Source organism: Anas platyrhynchos, chromosome 2 (genome assembly GCF_047663525.1).
Source record: "Anas platyrhynchos isolate ZD024472 breed Pekin duck chromosome 2, IASCAAS_PekinDuck_T2T, whole genome shotgun sequence".
Lineage (NCBI taxonomy): Eukaryota > Metazoa > Chordata > Aves > Anseriformes > Anatidae > Anas > Anas platyrhynchos.
The window spans coordinates 106,367,984-106,390,522 of record NC_092588.1 but is presented as its reverse complement, the minus strand read 5'-3'; the positions used below and the strand labels follow the sequence as shown (position 1 = coordinate 106,390,522).

Here is a 22,539-nt window from a genome sequence, read left to right as displayed (position 1 = left end):
CAGGCACATTTAAAAAGACGTTTTTCTCATTTTTGCCATTAGATAGCAGACCAAAGAAAAACGTTAACGCAATAAATAATGGAATGGGTATTCCTGCTAGCTTAGCAGTCCTTGGAGACAGATGTAGTATCTTCCTTACAGGTTCAATTTCATTTTGATCTGAGGGCTTAATCTTGTCATTCATGGAAATTAAATTTACACTAATTTTTGTATACCACATGCAGAGAAAGAGCCATACTAAATTACAGCCATAAGCAGATCAACTGAACCTGCAGATTAAGCCATCTTTCAAAAATCTTCGCAAAAGATTTGTTGTTGTTGTTGTTCCAATGCAGAAGCCTTCAGGTCTGTGTTAACTGCTACCATTTATGTTTTTCTTCTTGGAAAGAAAAGCAGCCAGCCATTCCAAGTTACGGTGCAGTAGATGGTGTTTTCTGTTGCACGATGGCTGCTTACATTACATTCCAATTAATAGTGCTGTTGAAAATGTCCCTTTTTGCTCAGCAGATGTGCTGTATGTTCAGAGTCATTGTTCAATCACGTATTGTTGTTTCATTATTTCTGCTGGCCTTGAAGAACCGAAACAGCTAATTGAATGAGCTTGTTATCCGTTATGGGAAGGGACAGAATTACTCTACTAAACCGAGTTTTTGAGTATAGTTAGATTCCTGCAGGCGTGATTTGGCCTCCAGAACTGATAATGGTAAACACTTGGACAGGGAAGGGGTGCAGCTGCTGGCAAGAATGAAAATACAGGTCCTAATAGATCAGGAGCTGTATTTTGAACCTTTATATATATATATTTATATATATATATTTATATATATATGCTGATTTATGTATTTTAATGTTCTATGTATATATAAGTGATAGAAGCAGCTCTTAGTAAATATAAATTAACGTGTACCGTTTGTGGGAGTTTGTTTCTAGAACATGAATGCCTAAGACAGTAATTTCAGCCTAGACAGCCAATGTGTTTGAGATGAATGTTGTCCGAGTTGTTAACATGCACCTTTTCTTGTAAGTAACATGAAAAGCAGCCAGCCGGGATAGGACTGAGGTAGTTTGTTGTTTTACATACTTGTCTGTAAACATTAAGATCTATCTCAAATATTTGAAGTATTCGTTTACCAGACTTGGAAAATGTGATGCGTAGCCATTCTGCAACACAAACAAACAAACAAACAAAGAAAAAAGCCCTGCATATACTGAAATTTCTCTTCTGTTCCCTGAGGGTTGTCCTCTTCGTTTGTGTTTGGCTCTGGGTCTTCAGCACCTGCTGCTGGTCCAGCATTTGGTGCCTGTCAGCCAGAAGAGGTGGAAGACAAGAAGATGCACCTAAGGAAAGGTGCAGAGAAGGGTCATACTTATCTGTGCTGTACCCTGCTTTGTCTCTTAACATCTCTGCTCCTTTAGCAGGTAGGAAGTACAACTGCTTGTTTCCAGCTGTGTAACTGGTAACCACAAGCAGATACAACTTCTAATTTGTCTCTAAATGTGTGTGGGGGGACTTGAGGAGTTGTAGAAAACATGAAAGCTTCTATCTTTGTTGCCTCGCTTTTAATTACTTCAGAACATGGAACTATTAAATTACAATATTGCATGTTCTTTTAGAAATAAGGATAAGGTGTAGGTCACTTAAAAGCTCACAATTTCTTAGTGTCTTGGACAACGCGAAAACTTTGTGGACTACTACAGTTTAAGAAAATGAAGAAGACTTCTAATCGTAGTCCCCTTGGCTATGTATCCTTCTTGTCATGGCTAAAACAATTGAGACACATCAGAAATGAAACTCCCGAGTTGTGAATTAATAATATTAAAAGCGTTGGACAGGGTGAGCATCTAAGAAACTGACCTCAAAGTTAAGATTATTCTTGCCCCTCCCTCACATTTTTTCTAGCTGACGGACTGCAATAAATTGAGCGTTTGCAGCTGCATTCCTTGAGAAAGACAGAAGACAGATTCTTTCAACCATGGCAAACCAGGTAAGATCCTGTGGTGAGAAATTCAGGTTTGTAGTGTCTAAATGGATCCCAGAACCATACTCAGAATTCCTAGTAAATGTAAAGCTGAAATGGCTGGCTCACTCTGAGTTGGGTGTTCTAGTCCTGTGATTTCCTCTGCTAATTTGGTAATTGGTGGTTGTCCTCTGGATGCTTGATCATAACAACCGAAGCAGGTTGGGGGCAAAACGTTAAGCTTTGCAGTTTGGATTATTTGAGCATGAGTTCTTCTGAAGGATCTTGTGAGTAACACTCTCTAGGTAAGTTATGTAGAGGTGTTCTAGAGGAAGAACACTAAAGCCTGCGTAAGTAAAAGCTACTGAAAAACGCCAATCATATTTTTGGAAATCCTTGTTCTTCAGAATACTAAATGAGGGAGGCAACCTGTGTTGTTATGGCTGTTTCTCTCCTCTTTTCTGTAGTTATCACACTTCCTTTTTAACTGTGGCTTTTGGGGTGTTTTTTTTTTTTGGAGGCACTTTTTTTTTATGCCTCTTAGTTCCTGGCCTTGCATCTGGGTTTTGAGTTTTCCCCTCAGCCAAGTTAGTGCCTGTTCCTGGTCTGCTTTCTCCTTGCGTTCCATTAATGGGCCTCCTGTCGTCGTTCCTGGCCTGAGAGAGTGACTGGCAGCTAGGTAGTGAGGAGAGGCATCTCACATAAGGAAGAAGAATTCCTAGGAAAGGGGAGACAGGGACAGATGAGATTTCTTCTGAGCAGGAGTGATGATTTCCTGCCTGTTCATCACTCACTGTGCTACTGAAGACTTTTTTTTTTGAGAGTCCGAGAGCTCAAATGGAGCACAATCCAGTCCTAAGCTAATTAACGCATAGGATTGACCAGCATCGAAGGGCTAACTGCTTTTTTCCGAATTCCAAGAGGAAGCTGTCAATCCTTTAGCCAGCTTGACAAGTCAGGGGAATATGGCTGTTCATACAATCCTTTGGCTCTGTTATTTTTGCCAGGCGTTTTCCCCAGAGGCTGCTTTCCCTCATGGGAGGCGGAGGGAGAAATGGGACCCCAGGCTTCTTCCAAGGGCAAGGTGAATATGGGGAAATCACCTGTGGTGATGGGGAGTGGGAGGGAGGAATGTAAATGAGGCTAAATACTATAGAGGTGTTTTTTTATCCCAACAGGACTTGCTTGGGAAAAAACGAGAATGCCTCCAGGCCTACAGCTGGTGGAGAACACCACAGAAAAAACGAAAGAAAAGGAACAAAATAAAACCAGGAAGAATAGAGTTTGTTAGTAGTAGTAGTTCAGCCAGGTAAAAACCTTTTGAAATGAGAAACTCTGCCTTACCTGTTTGAATTGGTAGCGAATGCCATCACTCACTTTTCAAATTCCAAAATGGCTGGTGTGGTAGCTAAATGTTGCATTGGCAACATGTGTCTATAAATAATGGTTTATTTGTAGTTGCTGTCTCCCATGGTCACTGGGAAGCAGTATTTCTACTGCTACTAGTCATAGCTCCTTTGAATCGTGGCTGTGGTTTAAGTTGATCATTTTTCTTGGTATTTTTATGCTGCTTTCTTGTTCAGACAATAAACTATGCTTCTTCTTGAAACAAACTGTTGCAAGTTGTCAGAAAATGGGTCCTTGTTGCTGAAACAGTAGAATAGACCCAGAGTAATGGAAAACTTTAGATTAGAGTGGTGGCATTGCAATTTTCTACGCAACTCAGTAGAGTTCTGTACTTAGTACTCCTTACAGATTTCTCTTTTTTAGTCTGATGATAACTAACTGTGAATATAATGGGAATCGGCTATCTTAGTCTTGAACCTTAAAATTGTTCTCTCTCTCTCTCTCTTTTTAAAGACCAGATTATTCAATATTTGTTGGGGAGCTTACCCCAGAAGTGGGTGATTTCCAGCTCTGTGACTATTTCCTAAAGAGGTATCCCTCATGTATTGACTGCAAAATAGCAACAGACCTGCTGGGATATTCCAGGTAATTCCAGTGCAAATGTGTAACGTTATCAGTGTGTTCGCTTTTATAAGCGATATGTAAGAGCTTGCGTCGGAGCTGTTCCAGTGCTTTTTTTCTGGGGCACGAAGAGTGAGATTACTCTTTAGCACTGCTTTTCTTAATAGCACAGATCCTTGAGTGTTTTTAAGAGCTTTCCGGTTAGTTCAAGCAGTTACTGTGATAAGCTTCAACTTACCCATATGCATATCTACATGGGGGGAAAAAGAAACAACTAGAAGCTGTGGGAGGAGGAAGAGCTGTGCACTGAAATCAGCGCTGCTGTGTGTCTACTTAGTCATCTGCAATACTGAAGACAAAATAATTCCTACTTTGTTTGGGGAAAAACATAAGCCCTGGCAAATCTTAGGGGGTTGGGGGATGGAACCTAATGTTAGTAGTAAATAAAGTCTAGCAGAAACTACTGGCCATGCAGTGAGTCAAGCAGGAATGAGCGAGTTTGCTGTTCAGACAATGCTGCCTGTAATAGACTAATTCAAGAACCTTTAGTTTTGTAACTGTTATGCATACTAGAATTTGTTTTCTCCCTTTTGAAAATTGTAGAGGGTATGCCTATGTCAGATTTGGTGAGCAAGGTGATCAGATGAGGGCACTGCAAGACTGCCAGAATGCACCAGGTCTGGGGGGAAAATGAATCCGGCTGAGCATAGGAATTTCTAAAAGGTAACCAATGAGTTGTGCATTGATACAGTTATTCTAAATAATCAGATTCTTGTAGCTCTGCCTTTGTAAAGTCTGTGGCCCTTGCTGTAATGGCTGTACACAGGATGCAGTCTACAAAACCAAAAATGCAGAAGTGCTATGTTTTGACTCCCTGGATTCATCAACCTGTTTCAGGATGGCTGGGGGAATCCACCTCTTATGTCTAGCCAGACAGTGTCACTTGGGCTTAGTTGCCATTGTAACCAGCCTTGTTTCTCAACAGTAGCAAAGCTGAATGCATTCGTAAATATTTTCAGGTTTGGGCCTATATGAACTAGAAGGGACAACAAGTGGTTTTATACACTGGGGAGTTCTTGTTCTTAGACCTTTCCCTCTAGTTTGAGAAGAGCACAGAACTAGTTTCCCAGTGGGCTGACAGGAAAGAAGTGAGGGAAAATCTGGGAATGCAGGGAGAAAGCCAAAGGAGTTTATTACTAGAACAGGTGTAGAATACTATTCTTTGCTTTTCATGAGCTTAGGGCAACGGGGAGTTTAAAGTTTAGCACTTCTTGAGAGGGTTTCTTACTCTACTGGCTCAGTTCTATCATTTATTTAGAGCAATTTAGGTCTCTGAATAGTTAAAGAACCGATACCAAATTTGATGAACTCTGATTCAGGATACTGACAAAAGAGGACTTCATATAAACAATTCCAATATGTTCATGAGGTTAGCTTGTGTGTTCTGTTAAACAGTAAAAAAATGACACTTTTGTTTCTGTTTAGCTAGCATAATTCTGCAAATGTTGCCTCCTGCTTTAGAACAGAAATGCTCTTCTCCAAGAGAGCACTGTCCAAAATTTCTTTGCCAAATTTCTTTATTAAATTAATATTTTTATTTTGAAAACAAGAATAAGCCCCAAACATGTTTTCTCGCTTTGGCTATCCAGATGAATGTCAACAGTATTTTCAGATTTTCCTTCCCTACAGAACTGTATGTAGGAAGAGTGCAGCTGGAACCAGAAGATGTAAGATGATGTATCTTCTGTTTGTTTACTACAGTAACAAGACAATGGATTACCTCTTTATTAGAACTTGTGTAGCTTTACAGTATTGAAACAAGCGTAGGTATTAAAAGACACATCAGTAACAAGTTTCTGAATGGCTGAGTACCATGCTCTCTTAGCATTGAAATATCCAGCCACTGGATTAGTTTCAGTTGTTTGCTTGTTTTGGAAGCTGTTTCAGAATGCCTTCAGCCTGTATTCTTGACAAAAAGCATAGAACTCACTTCTCTGCATCCCCAGTTCAAGTCAGATAAATTGGGCACTGCAAACACAGAAGGCCTGCCTGTACAGGATCAGTGAAGAAAAGTCTAAACAGTGGATTTTTTTTTAATATGCAACTGGGTTATCTGAACGTATTTTATGCAGTGTACATCAGTTTTAGTACAGATAGTACTTGTCTTGGTTCTTGTCCGTAGTCTGAAGCTGCCCCGGAGAAAATCTTGAAAGGGAAAGTAGTGAAAACTAATTAGCTGGCCATTTCTTCTTCAGAACCGCTGTATTTTGTAATTCTCCCACTGGTAAGGCTTCCTACTGGACAATTGTGATTATGTAGTTAAGCAAGACTGACTTCACCTGAGTGGTATACTTGGCAGCTGTTGAATGTTTCATGGCCTGTAAACAAACCAAAAAATCAACTGAGCAGGTGGAGGTAGGCATGGCAAACTGTCAGGCAGTGTCAGATGCTTCTTTGAAATGGATAATCTGACTCCATTCACTTCTTTCTGGAAATAAGATCTAGTAATTAACCAAACAAAAGACAGAAGGGTTAAGACTGCATCTTTAAAGCAGCTGTGCTGGATAAATGTCTCTGGTCTTAATGAATCAATCTTTAGCAAAGCACAGAGACTTAGCAGCAGCTTGCTTATGCCAACACTAAAAATACTTGCTATATACAGGTAACAATGTCAAGGCTCTGGAGTTAATCCATGAAAACAATTACTTCTGGTATTGGCAAAGGTGAGGATGTTTGCTTCTGTATAGATGGGGTTTTGTGCTGTGACTTGTAGTCACCTAAGTGATGAACTCTGATTCAGGATGCTGACAAAAGAGGACTTCATATAAACAATTCCAATGTGTTCATGAGGTTAGCTTGTGTGTTCTGTTAAACAGTAAAAAAATAACACTTCTGTTTCTGTTTACCTAGCATAATTCTGCAAATGTTGCCTCCTGCTTTAGAACAGAAATGCTCTTCTCCAAGAGAGCACTGTCCAAAATGACAGTAATAGCCAAATGCTGAATATTAATTAAATAATAAAAACTCGAGACAATTGAACAACTGTCTAATTTTCTACAATATTTGTTCAAAATGCATCGCACACAGGACAACTCCTGATTCAAAGGTGGCAATTTTAACAGAAAAGACAAGCTACTAATACAGACACTAAAGGAAACGCATCTTGAACAGCAGCTCAAGTTGCTCGTAAATGTACATTGAACGTAGTTGTTTTGTGGGTTTTTTTGTTTGTTTGTTTTTGCTGTTTTGTTTTTAAATCAGAAGTGAAGTTTTTGAACAATGTGGATTTAGATTCTGCTTCTTTTAAACTGATACAGTGAATGTCACAGATTTGCAGCTTTTGCAATATCTTTAGAACCGAAACTCTTTACTATTCTTTCTGCACCTGGGCTGAAGGTGGGACAGGAGCGTCGAGTTTTACAAACATTTCCTTTTCAATTCCACAAATTGTATTTACTTAAAATGAAACATTGATCATCTAGCTAGTTCTCTTAGTACCTCAGTTACAGTTACATCCTAACACATAAAGGAGATGCAACCCATCTGGTTTTCAACTTGCAGTTTTACTTCCAGCAACAAAGACAACTTCACTTAGAATAGAAGGGGCAGATGCACCCTAACAAACGCAGCGCTTAATGTAATGCTCTCCTATGTTCATATTTATAGAAAATACTCTCTTAACCATAAGTTTGTTGGTTGTTTGTTTGAAATAAAAAATGCTAGCGTATTTTTTAAAAGGAGATCATTATCTCACCAGGGTTTTTTAGGACATCTAAGACGCTTCCTTCCTTTAATCCTCGTCCATATTTAAAGGGAACTCTGAAGGGAACAGCAACAAAACCTTCCTTCTCCTCTTGCTCATTGTTGGTGGATGCGGATGAGCTAGTTTCTTTTGAAACAAAAGAAAACAAACAGCTGTCACAATGCGACCTACCTAGAGCACATTATACTCACTTGCGTTAGAAACAAGAATTTCCAACTTTCATGCTTCTCACGGAAGAACCTTCACCAATTCTACTTACTTTATAATGGTTTATAATTACAAGCAATAAAAACAGATCTGTCACTGGAAAAATACTGCGGAAGTCCAACACTGCCCGGAATTGCTAGCATGCACAGACAGGACAGGCTTAAGATTTAATAAAGAAGAAAAGAAAAATCAGCACTTCAGATGTGAAGTGCTAAGATTTCAGTTACCTAGGGTAAGAAAGGACGTCACGGGCGTATCACCGGATCCAGAAAGCTCTGATGATTTTACAACGGGAACACTAAATGTAAACCCAATCTGCTATGAACAAGAGAGGTTTTTCAGAGCCACAGGAACGTCAATCAAATGCATACACAAAACCAAATCTGAAAGCTGGTCTTCACATTTGTAGCATGCATGCTGAATGACAAATTATAAGCCAGAAGCCTACATAGTTCTCTCCATCAAGGCAGATTCAGCTTTAGTGTTCTGCAACAGCCTACTAAATGCCTAAGAAAACAAGTCTAGCTTCTTTATTAGTTTACTTACAGGAAATGTAGATAGCACTTCTGCCTCCGTAGACTTCACAGTTAGCAGTCCTGCATTTGCATTTTCATCTCTAACACTACTTGTTGGCTGTATCCGTATTTTCAAAAGAATTAAAGGTTTACATTTAAGAGCAACAACTACCTGAATTCACTACCCAACACAAGTCCTGCAGTGACGTTGAAAAGCTTGATGTTTCAGTTATTTTGCAGACAGAAGTAGTAATAAAACAAAGTCAAGTTTCTTAGTGGGTATAGGACAATATCTTCACAACCAAATTCCAGAAACCCAGAGGAAAAGCTGGAGATGCTACTTAGGTCTAAATGCATGGAAAAGCAAACCAGGAAGCTGAAGAACGGTAAACTCAGCCCAGTGACACTCCAAGAACTTCAGCAAACACCTCAACATATTACATCAGCTACCTACTTCAAACCATACAAAAATATTTCAATTGCTCTGGAACAGATTGATGTTTATTTTATTGCAATAATATGCCAATTATTGCACCCTAGGCTCATTCTATGCGAGGCTTATACGACCACATTACCTCTAATTTAATAACTTCAATAAAGTTGTGGTTTAACCATTGTAGGCAACTAAGCACCACACAGCCACTCGCTCACTCCCTTCAAGTGGAACAGGGAAAAGAACTGGAAACAAAGAAGTGAAGTTGTTAAATTTAAGGTACCATTAATGACTCATCACAGTAATGGCTACCTGGAAAGACGAATGCCATAACCCTGTACGTACCCCCAGCTCCTTCCCCTTCTTTCCCCCATCATTTATTGCTGGGAATGATGCTAAATGGTGTGGAGTATCCCCTTGGTCCTCTGGGGTCGGTTGTCCTGGCTGGGTCCCCTCCCAGCCTCTTGTGCATACCCAACCTCCTCGCTGGCAGGGCGGTGTGAGAAACAGAAAAGGACTCGTCACTGTGCAAGCACTGCTCAGCAACAGCTAAAACACCAGTGCCTTAGCAACACTGTTTTGGTCACAAATCTGCAACGCAGCACCATCTACTATGAAGAAAATTAACTCTACCCCCGCCCAAATCAGTATAAATAGCTTGCCATAAAATGCACACCCCATTCCCCCCCCGAATCCCGCAGCATTTGAAGCAGTTACACAATCGCATTAAACAGAAGTTTGCAAGGTCTAAGACTGAGAGAAGCAGAATCAAAACATTTGTGCGTTTTTCCCCAAACTGGCATGCGACCCCAATTTATTCAGCCAAGCACAAACTAACATTCATTAGCTTCACGAGCACCACACAACTCGCAACAAAGCGGCATACTCACCCGAAGAAGTACTGACAGCAAAAAGACTTACCTGGCCCGCCGCCGTGATTGCCATGTCTCCCGCCGCCATTGAATTTGTCATGCTCGTCGTAGTCGTCGCCGCTGAATTTGTCTTGCTCTTTGCCAGTGTTAGATAAGGTATGCCCGTCGCCACTGCTGGGTATGTCACGCCCGCCGACACCGTTGGATATGTCACGCTCCCCCCTGCCACTGAGTATGTCATTTGTTCTACCTCCTCTTCCTCCGCCTCCTCTTCCTCCTCTAGATATGTCATGTTCGCCTCCGCTGCTGATGGATTGCCCGCCCCCGGCGCTGCAGCTGGATTTCCCACCCCCGGCGCTACTGCCGGGTTTCCCTCGCCTGCTGCTGCATTTCCTGCAACCGCATCTGCTTTGCGACTTCCCATATCTCCCGCTGCTTCTCCATGGCCCGTGCCTGTCGCTTCCACTCTTCTTGAAATTCCTGTTTTCGCCGCTCGATTATCCAGGCCAGCTCCTTCTGCAGGGCTTCCCATGCCTTTTGCTTCTGCTGGATTCGCTCTTCCCGTCGCTGCTGCCGGCATTGCCATGCCCAGCGCTGCAGCAGGCGTTGCAATGCCCGTTGCTGCCTCTGGAGTGGCAACGCCCTTTGCTGCTGCTGGAATTGCCATGCCCGTCGCAGCTGCTGGAGTTGCCATGCTCGTTGCAGCTGTTGAAACAGCGCTTGGTGACGCCCAGACAGCACTACTACCAACAAAACTAAAATTGAACTGAGGCAGCGACGCAGTACCGATGGGTAGGGGGATTTTCGGTAGCACTGGTTCCTCCACTTCCTAAAGTTGTAAAAGAAAAATTTAAATTTACCAGACGTACTTTTACAAGACTACTTTCTCACATTGTCCCACCCAATTTATTAACAAAATGAAATCAAACAAAAACCCATGCAAATTCAGAGAAAGCAAGTTTCCAGAAGAAAGCCTGATCTCCCCACCTCTGTCTACTAGGTCTTTTTAATTTATGGCAGGCCTGCTTCCACATAATATTCTGTTCAACAACTGTACAGCAAGAACACTGAAAGTTAACTCAAAACCTGTGCAGAACAAAGAGGCACAGATCAGATTTTTCTTTTCCTTTCCTATACTTTGGTCATCAGAGCTCTAGAGAAGCTCCTTTCTAACTACCCTCACACCTCTTCAATTAAGAGTACACTCTCAAGACAAATGAGAAAGCGTTCCTCTTGCAAAATTAGGCAGGAAGGTTGCCAAAGTTTCTAAAGTCACTACAGCAGTGAACGTGGAAAAAGGTCATGTTTCAAGAAGCAGGTAGCTTCAACAACCAACCTAAACGCAAAAAGCACCAAAGAAAGTCAGACTAGCAGCACTGAAGACTCTATTCTGGTAAATACAGCCCATACCACGTATCGGGACACAAATGCAAAAGTCAGAAAACGCTGTTTTCAAAACTTCCATTTTTATCCCTTCCACTTACTTTGTTTGATTACTAAGATTGGATGAGTTATGTTTTAAATGACGTAGACAATCTGATCAAAATTTCAACAGTACTATCACGATCTACTTAGAAATGACTAGGCAGGGACGTAAGGAGGTACTACTGATATTCAGTGCATAAGGCAGCCTACGTCTGTTTCACTGTTTTGATTTGAAAAATTTATGGAACTTAGGATATTTGGATCATGTTTGGACCATTTAATGTCCCATTTAATGTTTTTAAACTTAAATACTTAATATTAAATATTAAATGCTTTAATTAATAAATAACATTTACATTAAAACTATTTAATTGTAAATACTTTAAATTAAATACTTAACATTAACTTAGTATTAATTAAATATTTACGTTACTATTAAGTATTTAAATTAACTTACAGGCACCTCACATAACATCCAGTAAAAGAAAAAATAATCCGAATATTCACGGTCACAGTTTTATGGAATAGATTTTTCTGATTAAAATGAGAAAAAACTCTCACAAGGAGTTTGGTGATTCTCAAAAATTGAGTCATCATTAGCAGACATGCAGAATGCTGTCTTCTACTACTCTTTTTCAAACTCTTGGCCTGTATCTTTTTATACGACTTAAATATGAAACAAAAATTAAACCTTTTTTTTCTTTTTATACTTGGCACTCATGTCAAGCATCATTCCTGTATAAAAACTACACAAACCTTCACGAAAACATTACTTCTGTTCTTAGGACTCACTCGTTCAATTGCTAATGAGAAACGTTATAGTTCCAAGAATCTCCAAAGTAGCAGAACTAAAAATTTCAAAATTATGTAAGCAAAGTTCAGGCATTCAAACACAGTAAATCAATTGAGCCTGCTCTGAAACCCCCAGGAAAACATCATGCAAAACTAAAGAGGTATTATTATAATGTACTATGATGCAATAAAACTGACACACTTAGCTACTGACTTCAGCAATCTCAGTCACAGCAATTAATTTAAGAGTCACTTACCTGTTCTTGTACAGATCTGGATAAATAGTGTAATCCTCTTTCCCTTCTCATTTTGCCGCCTCCACTACTCATTCCTGAGGACAGACCATTGGATGCGGCAGTACCGAAGTTGTAGCTGGTCACATTTCTCGTAGTTTCACATTTCACACCGCTCACATTTCTGTAGCTGGTCACACAACAGTACAGAAGTTGGGAGAAAAAAAAAGAGAAAAAAAAATTAATCAGACCATTTTTTTCCAAGACATTATAGCTGTTATTAGTCCTAGAATTGAAACCTGCTAATCAGAAAAAACGAAAGCTGTCTCACAAGTTGCTAAATGCTGGTAAATACTTGATGTTCTAAATCGGAAAATCTTTATTAACAGCAGCAATGAAAAGGACATACATAAGCGCACCGTTCATACGGGAACAACGACTAAGCCAGAAGACCTGAAATAGAAGAGCTGATTTAGATTGTTATTTTCCAACGCTTCCTTTAAACAGGACTGGTTCTCTGATTCTGCGATGAACATGCATCTTTGCAGGGATATAAAAGAACAACTCACGAAAATATAGAAAGAGTGCTCATATGCATACACACACGGGACACGCTGCCAACAGCTATGATAGAACAGAGAGGCCGCAGACTTGTGTGGCAAGGTAATACAGCATAAGCTTCAGAAGCAGCTCTGGCTTTCATGTGGCCATCAGCAGCAACAGCAGAGGTGTTTGGGTGTGCCAACATTCCAGTCTTTTCAGACATGAATAGAGATCCCTTTTGTAAGGCACACAAAGGCATTTTTCTGTTACTTAGAAAAGCCTAGACCAAAACCAGAAAGATTTCCTCATCTCAGTGGAAACAGGGAAAAAAATATCCCAAACCAGAAGTGAAATAGGGAATAGCACTAATAAAAGCACTATGGCAAGAAAATTAAGTCTGCCTGGAAAAACTGTGACATCAAAGCTTATCTTGCAGCCAATCAGGAAGTACAAAAGTGCATTAGATCACACTGGAAGACACCAGCTCAAACTTCCAGAAGACTGAGGAGGAGAACTGGTCTAAACTTGTCAAATACTTGACAACAGCCTGCTTAGCACTCTGACTGCATAGAGGAAGACAGATCCCTAAGGCATATGCTCAGACTTTTCTCTAATCCAAACTGTCAATCAATTAGAACACTGAAAAAAAGTCTTACATCAGAATAGGTCTTTATTCGGACAAGTATCGTTTGCCCATAATAGCCCATATTCCTCTTTCTGTTAACACCTGTCAGCTTCAAGGGGGCAAAGACAATTGTCAGCCTTCAAGCAAGTCTGATCTACAATTGGACTCAGGCTTAACAAAAAAATTTATATATATATATATGTATACACACACACACACATATATAGCATTGGTGGGCCAGAGATTTACTGAATATTCCAACTCAGCTGTCCAAAGGGACTCTTGCCAGCAGATCATTGTGGTGCTCCTGCTCCAGAACATGGCACCCAACAGAGACCAGCACCACAAAAAACACTACCACCACTACCTACTCTACAAACAAAAGGTAGGGCACTGCAATGGACTGTGTCAACAAAATCAAAAGCAGTATGAGTTTTCTGGATCTCCTTCCTACATGGAGAAGTAGAAAGGAGTGCTAACAAAGATAATTCAGAACAGCTTGAAAAAAACATAATTAAAACCCAGCAGCTGTTTGCACCTGTACCAGAACCTTAAAGCCAGTCGCTTCCACCCCTAAAATGGTGGTTGTGTGGGTAGTTAGGGTCTGGCGGCCGGAAGATGTGGCGCTGTAAGGAAAGGTGGAGCCCCTCCCTTGATGGACAGTAGCATATGGCCTGTGATGTAAGGAAGCGAAATGACTCTATGGGCCTCGGGTAGATAACCCCATGTGACTCGACAATAAACGCCATTTGCCATCCACCACATTGGTGTCTGTGAGCTGATGGACCGAGAGGCCTGGGGTTGGTCGCCGTGCCGTTCCTGAGCCAGGTCGCCAGTGCCCCCTGAAGGCAACAAGTGGTGCCGAAACCCGGGGAAGCTCCTGGATTCGGGTGAACGGCGGCTGGAGCGGCGGGACCAGCCCGGCGGGGAGGGCGCTCCCGGCCCAACAAGGAAGATGGAAACCCTTGTGAAGGGCGTATCAAAGTTGTGGAAGCTATGGGGTGGCTCGGCTGAGGAAGCCAGGGTGCCGGTGGGGAACCAGAGCCTGAGGAAATCTGGGAGAAACCACCGCCATGTGCGCCCCAGTACGGTGCTGAACTAGAAGGCGAAGGGTGGGACGAAGAAGCCTCCGGCGGGAACGGGGATGAAGTGCTAGGTGTGACTAACACGTGGAAATGCGAGAAGGAGAAGGGCTGCGGGGACGACCGGGGAGGAGGCAGAAGCGCGAGAGAGGGGCAGAGAGCCGATCGGAACGGCCATCCGAGAAAACGCTCCTGTGGCGCAGACGCCTCGCTGAGAGGGCGGCGGGGCGAGCCACGAGGCAGAGAGCGGCCCCCCCGCAGGGGTGGGGGGCGGACCCCCGCAGGGGCAGTGGGCAGGGCCAGGACTCGACGGGAGGGTACCGGGACGCGGAGGTGAGCAGTCAGCCGAGCTCCGGCTCCGGATCAGATGCCGATTCACGTTCGGAGGAGGAAATGGGGACAGATAGCAAAAATATCCCCATCCGAAATAAAGCTGCACCGCGAGGCGGAGAAACTCCTCTCATGGAGTGGAGGAAAACTAAGATTGCGTGCGCCGTCTGGGTGCTATCGGCCATGCTAGCGCTCCCGGTCTGGGTGACAGACGGGGGGCAGAGGGTTCACTCACCAACAAACCCTAAGGATGTGCAAGCGATTGTTAAAGCCATTGTGGATAAAGGGTTTCATTCTGCAATGGTCTCCACCCTCATAGATGGTGTTTTCAGGGGAGACATGCTCCCGTTTGATATCAAACAAACTTGTAGACTGATCTTTGACGGGGGTGGGATGATCATTTTTAAACGAGAATGGGGGGACAACTGGCCCAAGTAACTGGGGCGGATCACACACTGTATGGCTCTAGCCTGCAGCGGCTAATGGGTACGGACCCAACAGTGATCATCCCCCAGGCGCAAGTCCAGGGCCTGAGGGCCCACGAAGGTATGGCAACTCGTGCGGCCAGAGAAGCTCCAAACAGCCGACGCCCCAACTTCAGAACAAAACTAGTGAAAACTGAGTTTCTGTTCACAGGAACGGATCATCGGGCACCCCCGTAATCTGTATACCCCGGTGACATGAGAAGACAATAAGTCAGCAAGCGTCCTGTCTAAGCCTGAGAGTTCCACACTGGCAGAATCCAGACACCAGCGAAGCGGTCTCCATGGGTGGGGGGCTGCGATGCCTTTGTGTGATCTTATCTTTGGACCTTGTATACTAAATAAGCTGGTGTTGTTTGTTAAAAGTTGGCTAGAGAAAGTTAACATTACGTTGGTAGAACACCAACAACGACTTTAAGAGTGTATTTACTCAGGGTTACCAGTTACCTCCTAGTTTTCTCCTGGTTATTGTGCCTTATGTTTTTTATTTAAGTTATGATGTCTACATCTTAAGATTGTTATATTTCAGCTAATTTGGTTGTGCATAGGGAGGGGGGAAATGTGGGTAGTTAGGGTCTGGCGGCCGGAAGATGTGGCGCTGTACGGAAAGGTGGAGCCCCTCCCTTGATGGACAGTAGCATATGGCCTGTGATGTAAGCAAGCGGAAGTGACTCTATGGGCCTCGGGTAGATAACCCCATGTGACTCGACAATAAACGCCATTTGCCATCCACCACATTGGTGTCTGTGAGCCCATGGACCGAGCGGCCTGGGGTTGGTTGCCGTGCCGTTCCTGAACCAGGTCGCCACTGCCCCCTGAAGGCAACATGGTTGTGAAGTCGAACTTTTAGATGCCAAGACAAAAACGTTGAGTTCTTTCTGCAAGCCAAAGAATGCCCACGGTCACATAAGAATTGCTTGGCAGATGAGCAGAGTCAGCAAAATTCCCTGCTACTGTTCTTGGAAAAGAGCAACCCCCTAGAAAGGTAGGGTGCAAAATGTCCTAACTCAAGCGTTATTACCCCAAACACCATTTGCCCAGAAGGGAAAGCCATCAATATTATCTGGAGGATAACTCATCCTAACCCTAACCAACTAACTCATTAATTAACATCCTAAACCAAGAAAGCAGTATAACACAAAGCAGTCTCCTCAAGAAGAAGTTCAGTTAATTCTTCTGGATTTAGTTTTTTTATTTTAGAGATGAGTTAGCATTTGGCCTCAAATGATTCTAAACAACACAGGGTCTTCATGTGAACTCAGAGCAAACAATTAACTTCATCATGAAAGGAGCATTAAAAATAAATAAATACTAATAAATCTTCTTCCAGGTTTTTGCTTAAAAAATAAAGAAAAAAAACCTGTGACTCACTTCGCCTACTTTACCTTCTAAAGAATACTTCAGAAAGAATCATTCCATGAGGACAGAGCTTTCAAACTCCCAGCAATTAACTAGCTAAAACTAATAGCTTTTCCCCTAGGGAACATTAAGAGGGACAAGTTGTTTTGTTATAAATAAACTGACATACAAACTATGAAATAGCTGTCACAGCAAAATTTGTAACACTAAAGATTTAGTTAAACTACAAAACGATCCCTATTTCCTAGAGAAGGAAAAAATTAGGCCTCCAAAAGCACAGAGCCTTTCCGTGGATACAGCATTATAGCCTGCCTTGTTTCCCATCTTCACATCCTACTCAGAAGATAAACTTGGCATAAAAAGTGGTGTATCAGTCATGTATCAGTCATTTTATTATTGTTCATCTTCATTCTTTTCATAAAAGCAACAATTTTCTCAAAGTTACACTGGTCTTCAAACACAATCTGGACTTCGCTGTTCCCTCAAAATACAAAATTTTCCTTGCATTTCCCATTCCTTTTACTGACAACTGTCACCACCTTTCCAAAAAGGCAAGCATGCAGACTGTACTGAAAAGGAGATTTCTTTCTTCCTTCAAGTAAGTTTTAAATGAATAAATGTCATACCTTCCACATTGTTCTGCTTGCTGTTTCACAGGCGAAGTCTTCTCTCTCATCCACTGCAAGTTAAATTTATTTCAAGGTTTAGCTGAATAGATACAGAATACACAAAGTACCCAAAACCACTTATGTGTTGTTTTTGTTTTTTTTTTTTAGTTTATTTATTTTTAATTTTATAGCACTGAATACGCCTCACCTACTTAACCTTGTTCCCTAATTCAGCATTGTGGATGCAGTTCAGTTAAACTTTGGGGCTAAAGTGAGCATCACTGCTTCACTCAGCACTGAGGACAAACTGATAGAACACTAAATCAAATTTGTCAAATTCTCTACCAAAGAAAGTAATTATTTTAAACAACATGACAAAAATTGTGTACATGTGGGGCCGAGTTTATCAACCCCGTAAAAGGGACATACTTTTCTGTTTTCTATCATTTCTTATCAACAAGCAAGCAAAAAAAATAAACAAAACAAAAAAAACCAACTCTACCTCCCCTAAAAACTAAGCAGTTGCTGCTACATGTGGTCTAGAACTTCACCAAATGGAGATTGTGCTGGCTAAACAATACAGAGATGGAAAGATTTAAAAGCAGTAAGTAACCAGTATGACTGCTCACTTTGATTTCCTGCCTAAAAAGCCCATACATTTAACACGTCGTCATTTGTACGCTCAGACTGATACTGGAAACATTGGTGTTTTCGCAGAAGGAGATGCCAATTTAATTTTATGGAAAATTTATCAGACTCCATCTACACCAAAGCAATCAAAAAGGATAACTCAGTGCATTGTCAGCTCTCACTTGGAGCACATAGCTCACCTGAAATAGTTTACACAGAACATGAGCATGTTTCAGCAGTGACAGCTCTGTGTTCATGAGAATACAAAAGGAAAACATTTCTCTCTTTTAATATTCTTTCACTGAGCACAGGGTGACTCAATAGCACATCATGAAAACAACAACAAGACACTGAGCATTCCAAAAACAGAATTAAATCCATAAAAGCTCAATCTATTTCACAATGGTTCCCACTGCCTTAAAGCTCGCCTCAAACATACTATCAGTACTTTTTGCAAAGACAGTAAAATAATTGGTTTGAGAAACATTCCAAGATTGTAAAAAAAAACAAAACAAAAAAAACAGGCGTATAAGGACTCAAAAATGTACTTACTTGGTACTTTGTGTCTACTCCGTTGCAAATTTTGCTGGAATCAGGAGTTGAAGTCTTTGCTGGTTTAGAATACCGGACCCGACGCATTGAATGAAGGTTTAACCTTGGTTTCACAAGTCTCTTTACAGGTGGATGCGGGGACTCATTCTGGGAGTCCAGCTTTGAAAGGGAAACAGCAATCAATTTATCCTGACGTCTACCCAAAATAATTCCAATATTTATTGATGAAAACAAATTACAGAACTATAAAGCTCCCATCGGTCTTGGCACTCTGTGAATACAATTTGAAAATTCTAAAAGCCATTCAACCTATAGAGGGAAATCACCAGAAAACCAGTAACAAAATCCATAAAGCTATATTTAAGTAGCCAAAGTCTGACTGAATTCCATTTCAAAATGTGGCAGTTAGCTTTGTAGACAAAATAATTCAGGCTACCATAATTAAAATAACTCGGGTTCCTATATGTTCCTATCTTTTCCTCTGCCCACACTGATTTTTTTTTTTAAATAGCTTAATTCATTAATTTAACATTCAAAGCGTTAAGCAACTAATTATACAGGCTTCTGGGCTTCACATTCCCTACATTTTCCCCCTTCAAAGTCACACAAACAATAGAACACATTCAAAATAAAGCTGTCAATCTTACAATAATCTCATTCATTAAACTATGATCCAATGCTTTAGATGTGCATTTAGATGCACATCAAGTAGTGGGTTTGACTTCATTTTTCAACACATTTTCACAGACCAGAGTTACTTTTTAACACAGACCACCGCATGTTCTGCAGAACTGACTTAACTGAACTGTCAAACAGAAAACAAATCCTGAAGCCTAAAAGATTTACCAATGGCTCCACCTGCAGTCTTAAGGATCAGAAGATACAGTCTTAGCAAGTATGCTATTGTTCAAATCAATACCAACAGAAAATGGTTTACATTGCAGCTTTAGTTTCGCAGTATCTCCCAACTCTTAGTAACAGAATTCACACCACCTATGAAGTGTACAAAAATATATCTTTCTAAAAATTATTACACTCATTTTGAAACCTTGAATAAAATACGTTTTATGGAAGCTCACAAATCTCCTTCGAGTGAACGATGGTTCACTGCTGGTTTAAAGGTAAAAAAGAAAAATATTAATTCCCCCAGTTAGGCATTTAATACACCAAGAGCTATTCTGCCTGGTACAGTTCCTTGAAATAAGAAAAATACCACATCACTGCGACCCGCTGCAGAAGTTTAGCCTGAGTGCACAAGTGTTCTGTCAACCCCACGTTCACTTCAGCAGGAAAACACACAATCATCTCCTTCGCAAATAATTGCTTCTCATCAAGGGCTACCCTTCTCCTGCCAAGCATTATGAATTCCATTATTATGAAGAGACAATCTATCTCCTTCTACCCAGTGACAGCTGCGTGCAACATTCATTTAGTGGCTGACAACTTCAGGCTTTCTGTTGCAAATCTGGCAGATCTTTCTTAATGCCTTATCACAGGTGTATTTCTATAGTAGAACTGAGAGTTCACACCAGATTTGTTTTTAGTTATTTGGATAATATTTATGATAGACTTCACTTCTCAATGCCTTTGTCATTTGGCATATGGTGAAAAGATGGCACAGGAAAGCTGACATGTTTGCAAACTCTCAAGTGATTGTAAACTTAATTACACATCCAATCAAGGAATTAGCACAGAAACTTCTTCAGACATTGTCCCTTTTCTCATTAGAACAGAAGATGAAGAGTGTGCACATCCTGTTCTTTCCTTCAGTCACCTCATCTTAAAGCGGTCCTTTCAGGGTTTTGCAATTTAATAAACCCAATGACACCCCTAATTAAAGTCACCAAAAAAAGATGACCGGTTTTCATTTTTTAAACAAAATGAAAGGAAATCATGCTTTACCACAGCACTATCACCAATTCTGTGCTACCTCCAAATAGGAATTCAGGAGCATAAGATTTATAGTGTCAGAAATTAACAATTTTCCTTGGTTTTACCTTGAATGGTGATAAAAAGCAGAAAAATAGTTTGCTGTGCCTAAATGAACACCCAAGTCCGTACAAAGTCTATATGACCAGTCAAGCAGTATTTTTCTGTTTGTGATCGTTTCTTCAAGAGAAAAAATTTCCTCAACAGGAATTTAATATGCAGCTTCACCCCAAACAGGGGGACAAGATAAAACTACTTCGTGTGTTCTAGAGTCGTTGCTCTCAACTTACAAAGATAACAAATCTTAACGTGAGTAATCTTTACAGCCCTTCATCTCTTGTAGATAGATGCCAATATTAACTTGATTAGATGCGTATGTTGTCATTGAGGTTTGAGAAATTTTTTCTAATAGTGATAAAGCATTAGAAAAGTTATCTACCTCATCTTAAGACATTATTGGTTCTTACCTTTCTTCGTTTGGGCTGAAGGTCAGGAATATTCAGTTAATCTATGTCTGGAGGCTAAGGGAAAAAATAAAGCCTAAATGTTAGAGGGCTTTTTTTTTTTCCCTGAGAGAGGGTTCCCTGCAACAAAAATATGGGGGTTCATGGTCAACTTACAGAACTCAGCGGCAAAAGAGGTGGCATTTTTTAGCATCCTGTTGAAAAAATAGTGCAATAAATTAAACTTGACACAACATAAGGAAGAACAGTTTTATCTTTCTCCTTTGATGGCACATTTACTAAGTTTTAGAAACACGTGAAGCAAAAACGGATTAAAAGAAGTGCTATTTACCATCAAAGGGCTTGACAGCTTCTCCAGTGCCTCCAAGATGCACCGTGCTGCGGTACTTAAGGTAGCGTGGGACTGCACTTTTTCTTGCCTAACTCTCCTTCTCATTTGTACCTGGAAAATTAGCATTTTAAGTGTTACAATGGTCAATTCCGAGTTAAGGAGGCATGTATTTTATGTTCCAAGGCTACACTGATGATATAACCAATATATTCTGATGACAGAGAAAAATGCAGTCACTGGGAGTTCAAGCCGTAAAGAAGAGTACATGCCGAGTACAACGAAGTTTACCTTGGGCCTCAGTGCATCTTGCTCGTGCTTGTTGCGCGAGTAATAAAAGAAATCCATACTTGTAAAAGGTCAAGACGGATGATGCTAGGACTGCTAAGGCCTCCAAAGCAGTAATCAGGGAAACAGAACTCAAGAAAAGGCTTGTGGTACAGAAAGTGCTTTCGCTAACAACACACACCTCAGAGTTTCACGATGGTGTAGGTGTACCATCTTAAAATCAGTGTATACAATCATAACCAGGAACTAGTTTTACTTCTCTCTTGCTTCCTCCCTTCCCCCAAGATTAAAGTTGGCTGCAAATCTTTGTTTTAAAAGATAAAGAGCCGATTTCAACTGTAACAGATCTAAATATTACACTGAAAAAGTGAACTGTTTATTTGCACCACCCAGCTTCAAATATGCAAAAACTTCCCTCCGGGCAACCTGTGCCAGGGCTCCATCACCTGCACAGTAGAAAAGCATTTCCTGATGTTCAGACAGAACCTCATTTTGTTTGTGCCTGTTGCCTCCTGACCTGGCACTGGGCACCGCTGAAAACAGAATGGCTCTCTTTGCACCATCCCTTCAGGTATTTACGTACATCAATAAGATCCCCCCCCCCCCGAACCTCCTCTCCTCCATGCTGAACAGTCCCAGCAGTCTCGGCCTCTCCTCAGAGGAGAGGTGCTCCCAGACCCTTGATCGTCTTGGTGGCCCTTCGCTGGACTCTCTAGTACATCGCTGTAAGCCACAGCAAGCAGCAATAAGCAAGCTTCTCTCTCCTTTAAAAGCCTAGTATTTTGGTTCCTCTTGTTACCATAATCCACTACTATTGTTAGAAAACAAAAATAGCTGACCAAAGAGGGTTCCCAGCTTTGAACCACAAGTTTTCAAGGTTTCCCCTAAGTGAGCTACTGCCCTTGTTCCATTGCAGAGCTGGACTGTCAGAACAGATCCAGCAAACCCATGGTTTCATTTCCTTAAAATTCCTTTTGATTTATTGATAAAAGTCAAATTGATTTAAATGCATTCCTACCAAACCTGATTTGACTTTCCTTTTCGATTCAGCTCTAGCTAATCAGAGTTGTCAGCAGTTTTTATTTGCTATTTCCAAGAACTCTTGGGGGCAAATACCTCTCTTCAAGAACTATATGAATCATTCAAAATAGAA

The 22,539-nt window shown here is 41.2% G+C and overlaps 3 protein-coding genes across 10 annotated transcripts in view; 2 read left to right on the top strand and 1 right to left on the bottom strand.

The window, feature by feature from the left end:
• LOC113841966 (uncharacterized) overlaps positions 1-22,539 on the top strand; it is a 239,863-nt gene that overhangs the window by 194,836 nt on the left and 22,488 nt on the right. The window lies entirely within an intron of this gene.
• LOC140001664 (tRNA selenocysteine 1-associated protein 1-like) lies at positions 1,306-6,130 on the top strand. 2 transcript variants are annotated; one of them, XM_072034052.1, is made up of 5 exons: positions 1,306-1,419; positions 1,901-3,042; positions 3,137-3,267; positions 3,819-3,950; positions 4,530-6,130. In XM_072034052.1, the coding sequence occupies exons 2-5, from the start codon at positions 3,013-3,015 to the stop codon at positions 4,618-4,620; spliced, it is 384 nt and encodes a 127-aa protein (XP_071890153.1). In that variant the 5' UTR covers positions 1,306-1,419; positions 1,901-3,012; the 3' UTR covers positions 4,621-6,130. The 2 variants fall into 2 exon arrangements, with proteins under 2 accessions (XP_071890153.1, XP_071890154.1); XM_072034053.1 differs by having other exon boundaries at positions 1,311-1,419; positions 1,901-1,985.
• Positions 5,698-22,539, bottom strand: part of LOC140001657 (uncharacterized) — a 35,403-nt gene continuing 18,561 nt past the window's right edge. The window contains exons 1-10 of one of the 7 annotated variants that reach the window (XM_072034022.1): positions 20,927-20,964; positions 20,774-20,827; positions 18,378-18,536; positions 17,214-17,266; positions 12,191-12,356; positions 9,766-10,545; positions 9,190-9,330; positions 8,124-8,214; positions 7,681-7,815; positions 5,698-6,304 (exon numbers count right to left, since the gene is read on the bottom strand). In XM_072034022.1, coding sequence (XP_071890123.1) covers positions 6,246-6,304; positions 7,681-7,815; positions 8,124-8,214; positions 9,190-9,330; positions 9,766-10,545; positions 12,191-12,356; positions 17,214-17,266; positions 18,378-18,464 — 1,512 coding nt within the window. In that variant the 5' untranslated portion in view covers positions 18,465-18,536; positions 20,774-20,827; positions 20,927-20,964 and the 3' untranslated portion in view covers positions 5,698-6,245. Of the gene's footprint in view, positions 6,305-7,680; positions 7,816-8,123; positions 8,215-9,189; positions 9,331-9,765; positions 10,546-12,190; positions 12,357-13,872; positions 14,467-14,501; positions 16,558-17,213; positions 17,267-18,377; positions 18,537-20,773; positions 20,828-20,926; positions 20,965-21,101; positions 21,213-22,539 lie in introns of those variants that run through there. The other 6 variants (XM_072034023.1, XM_072034027.1, XM_072034026.1 and 3 more) reach the window with 6 other exon arrangements.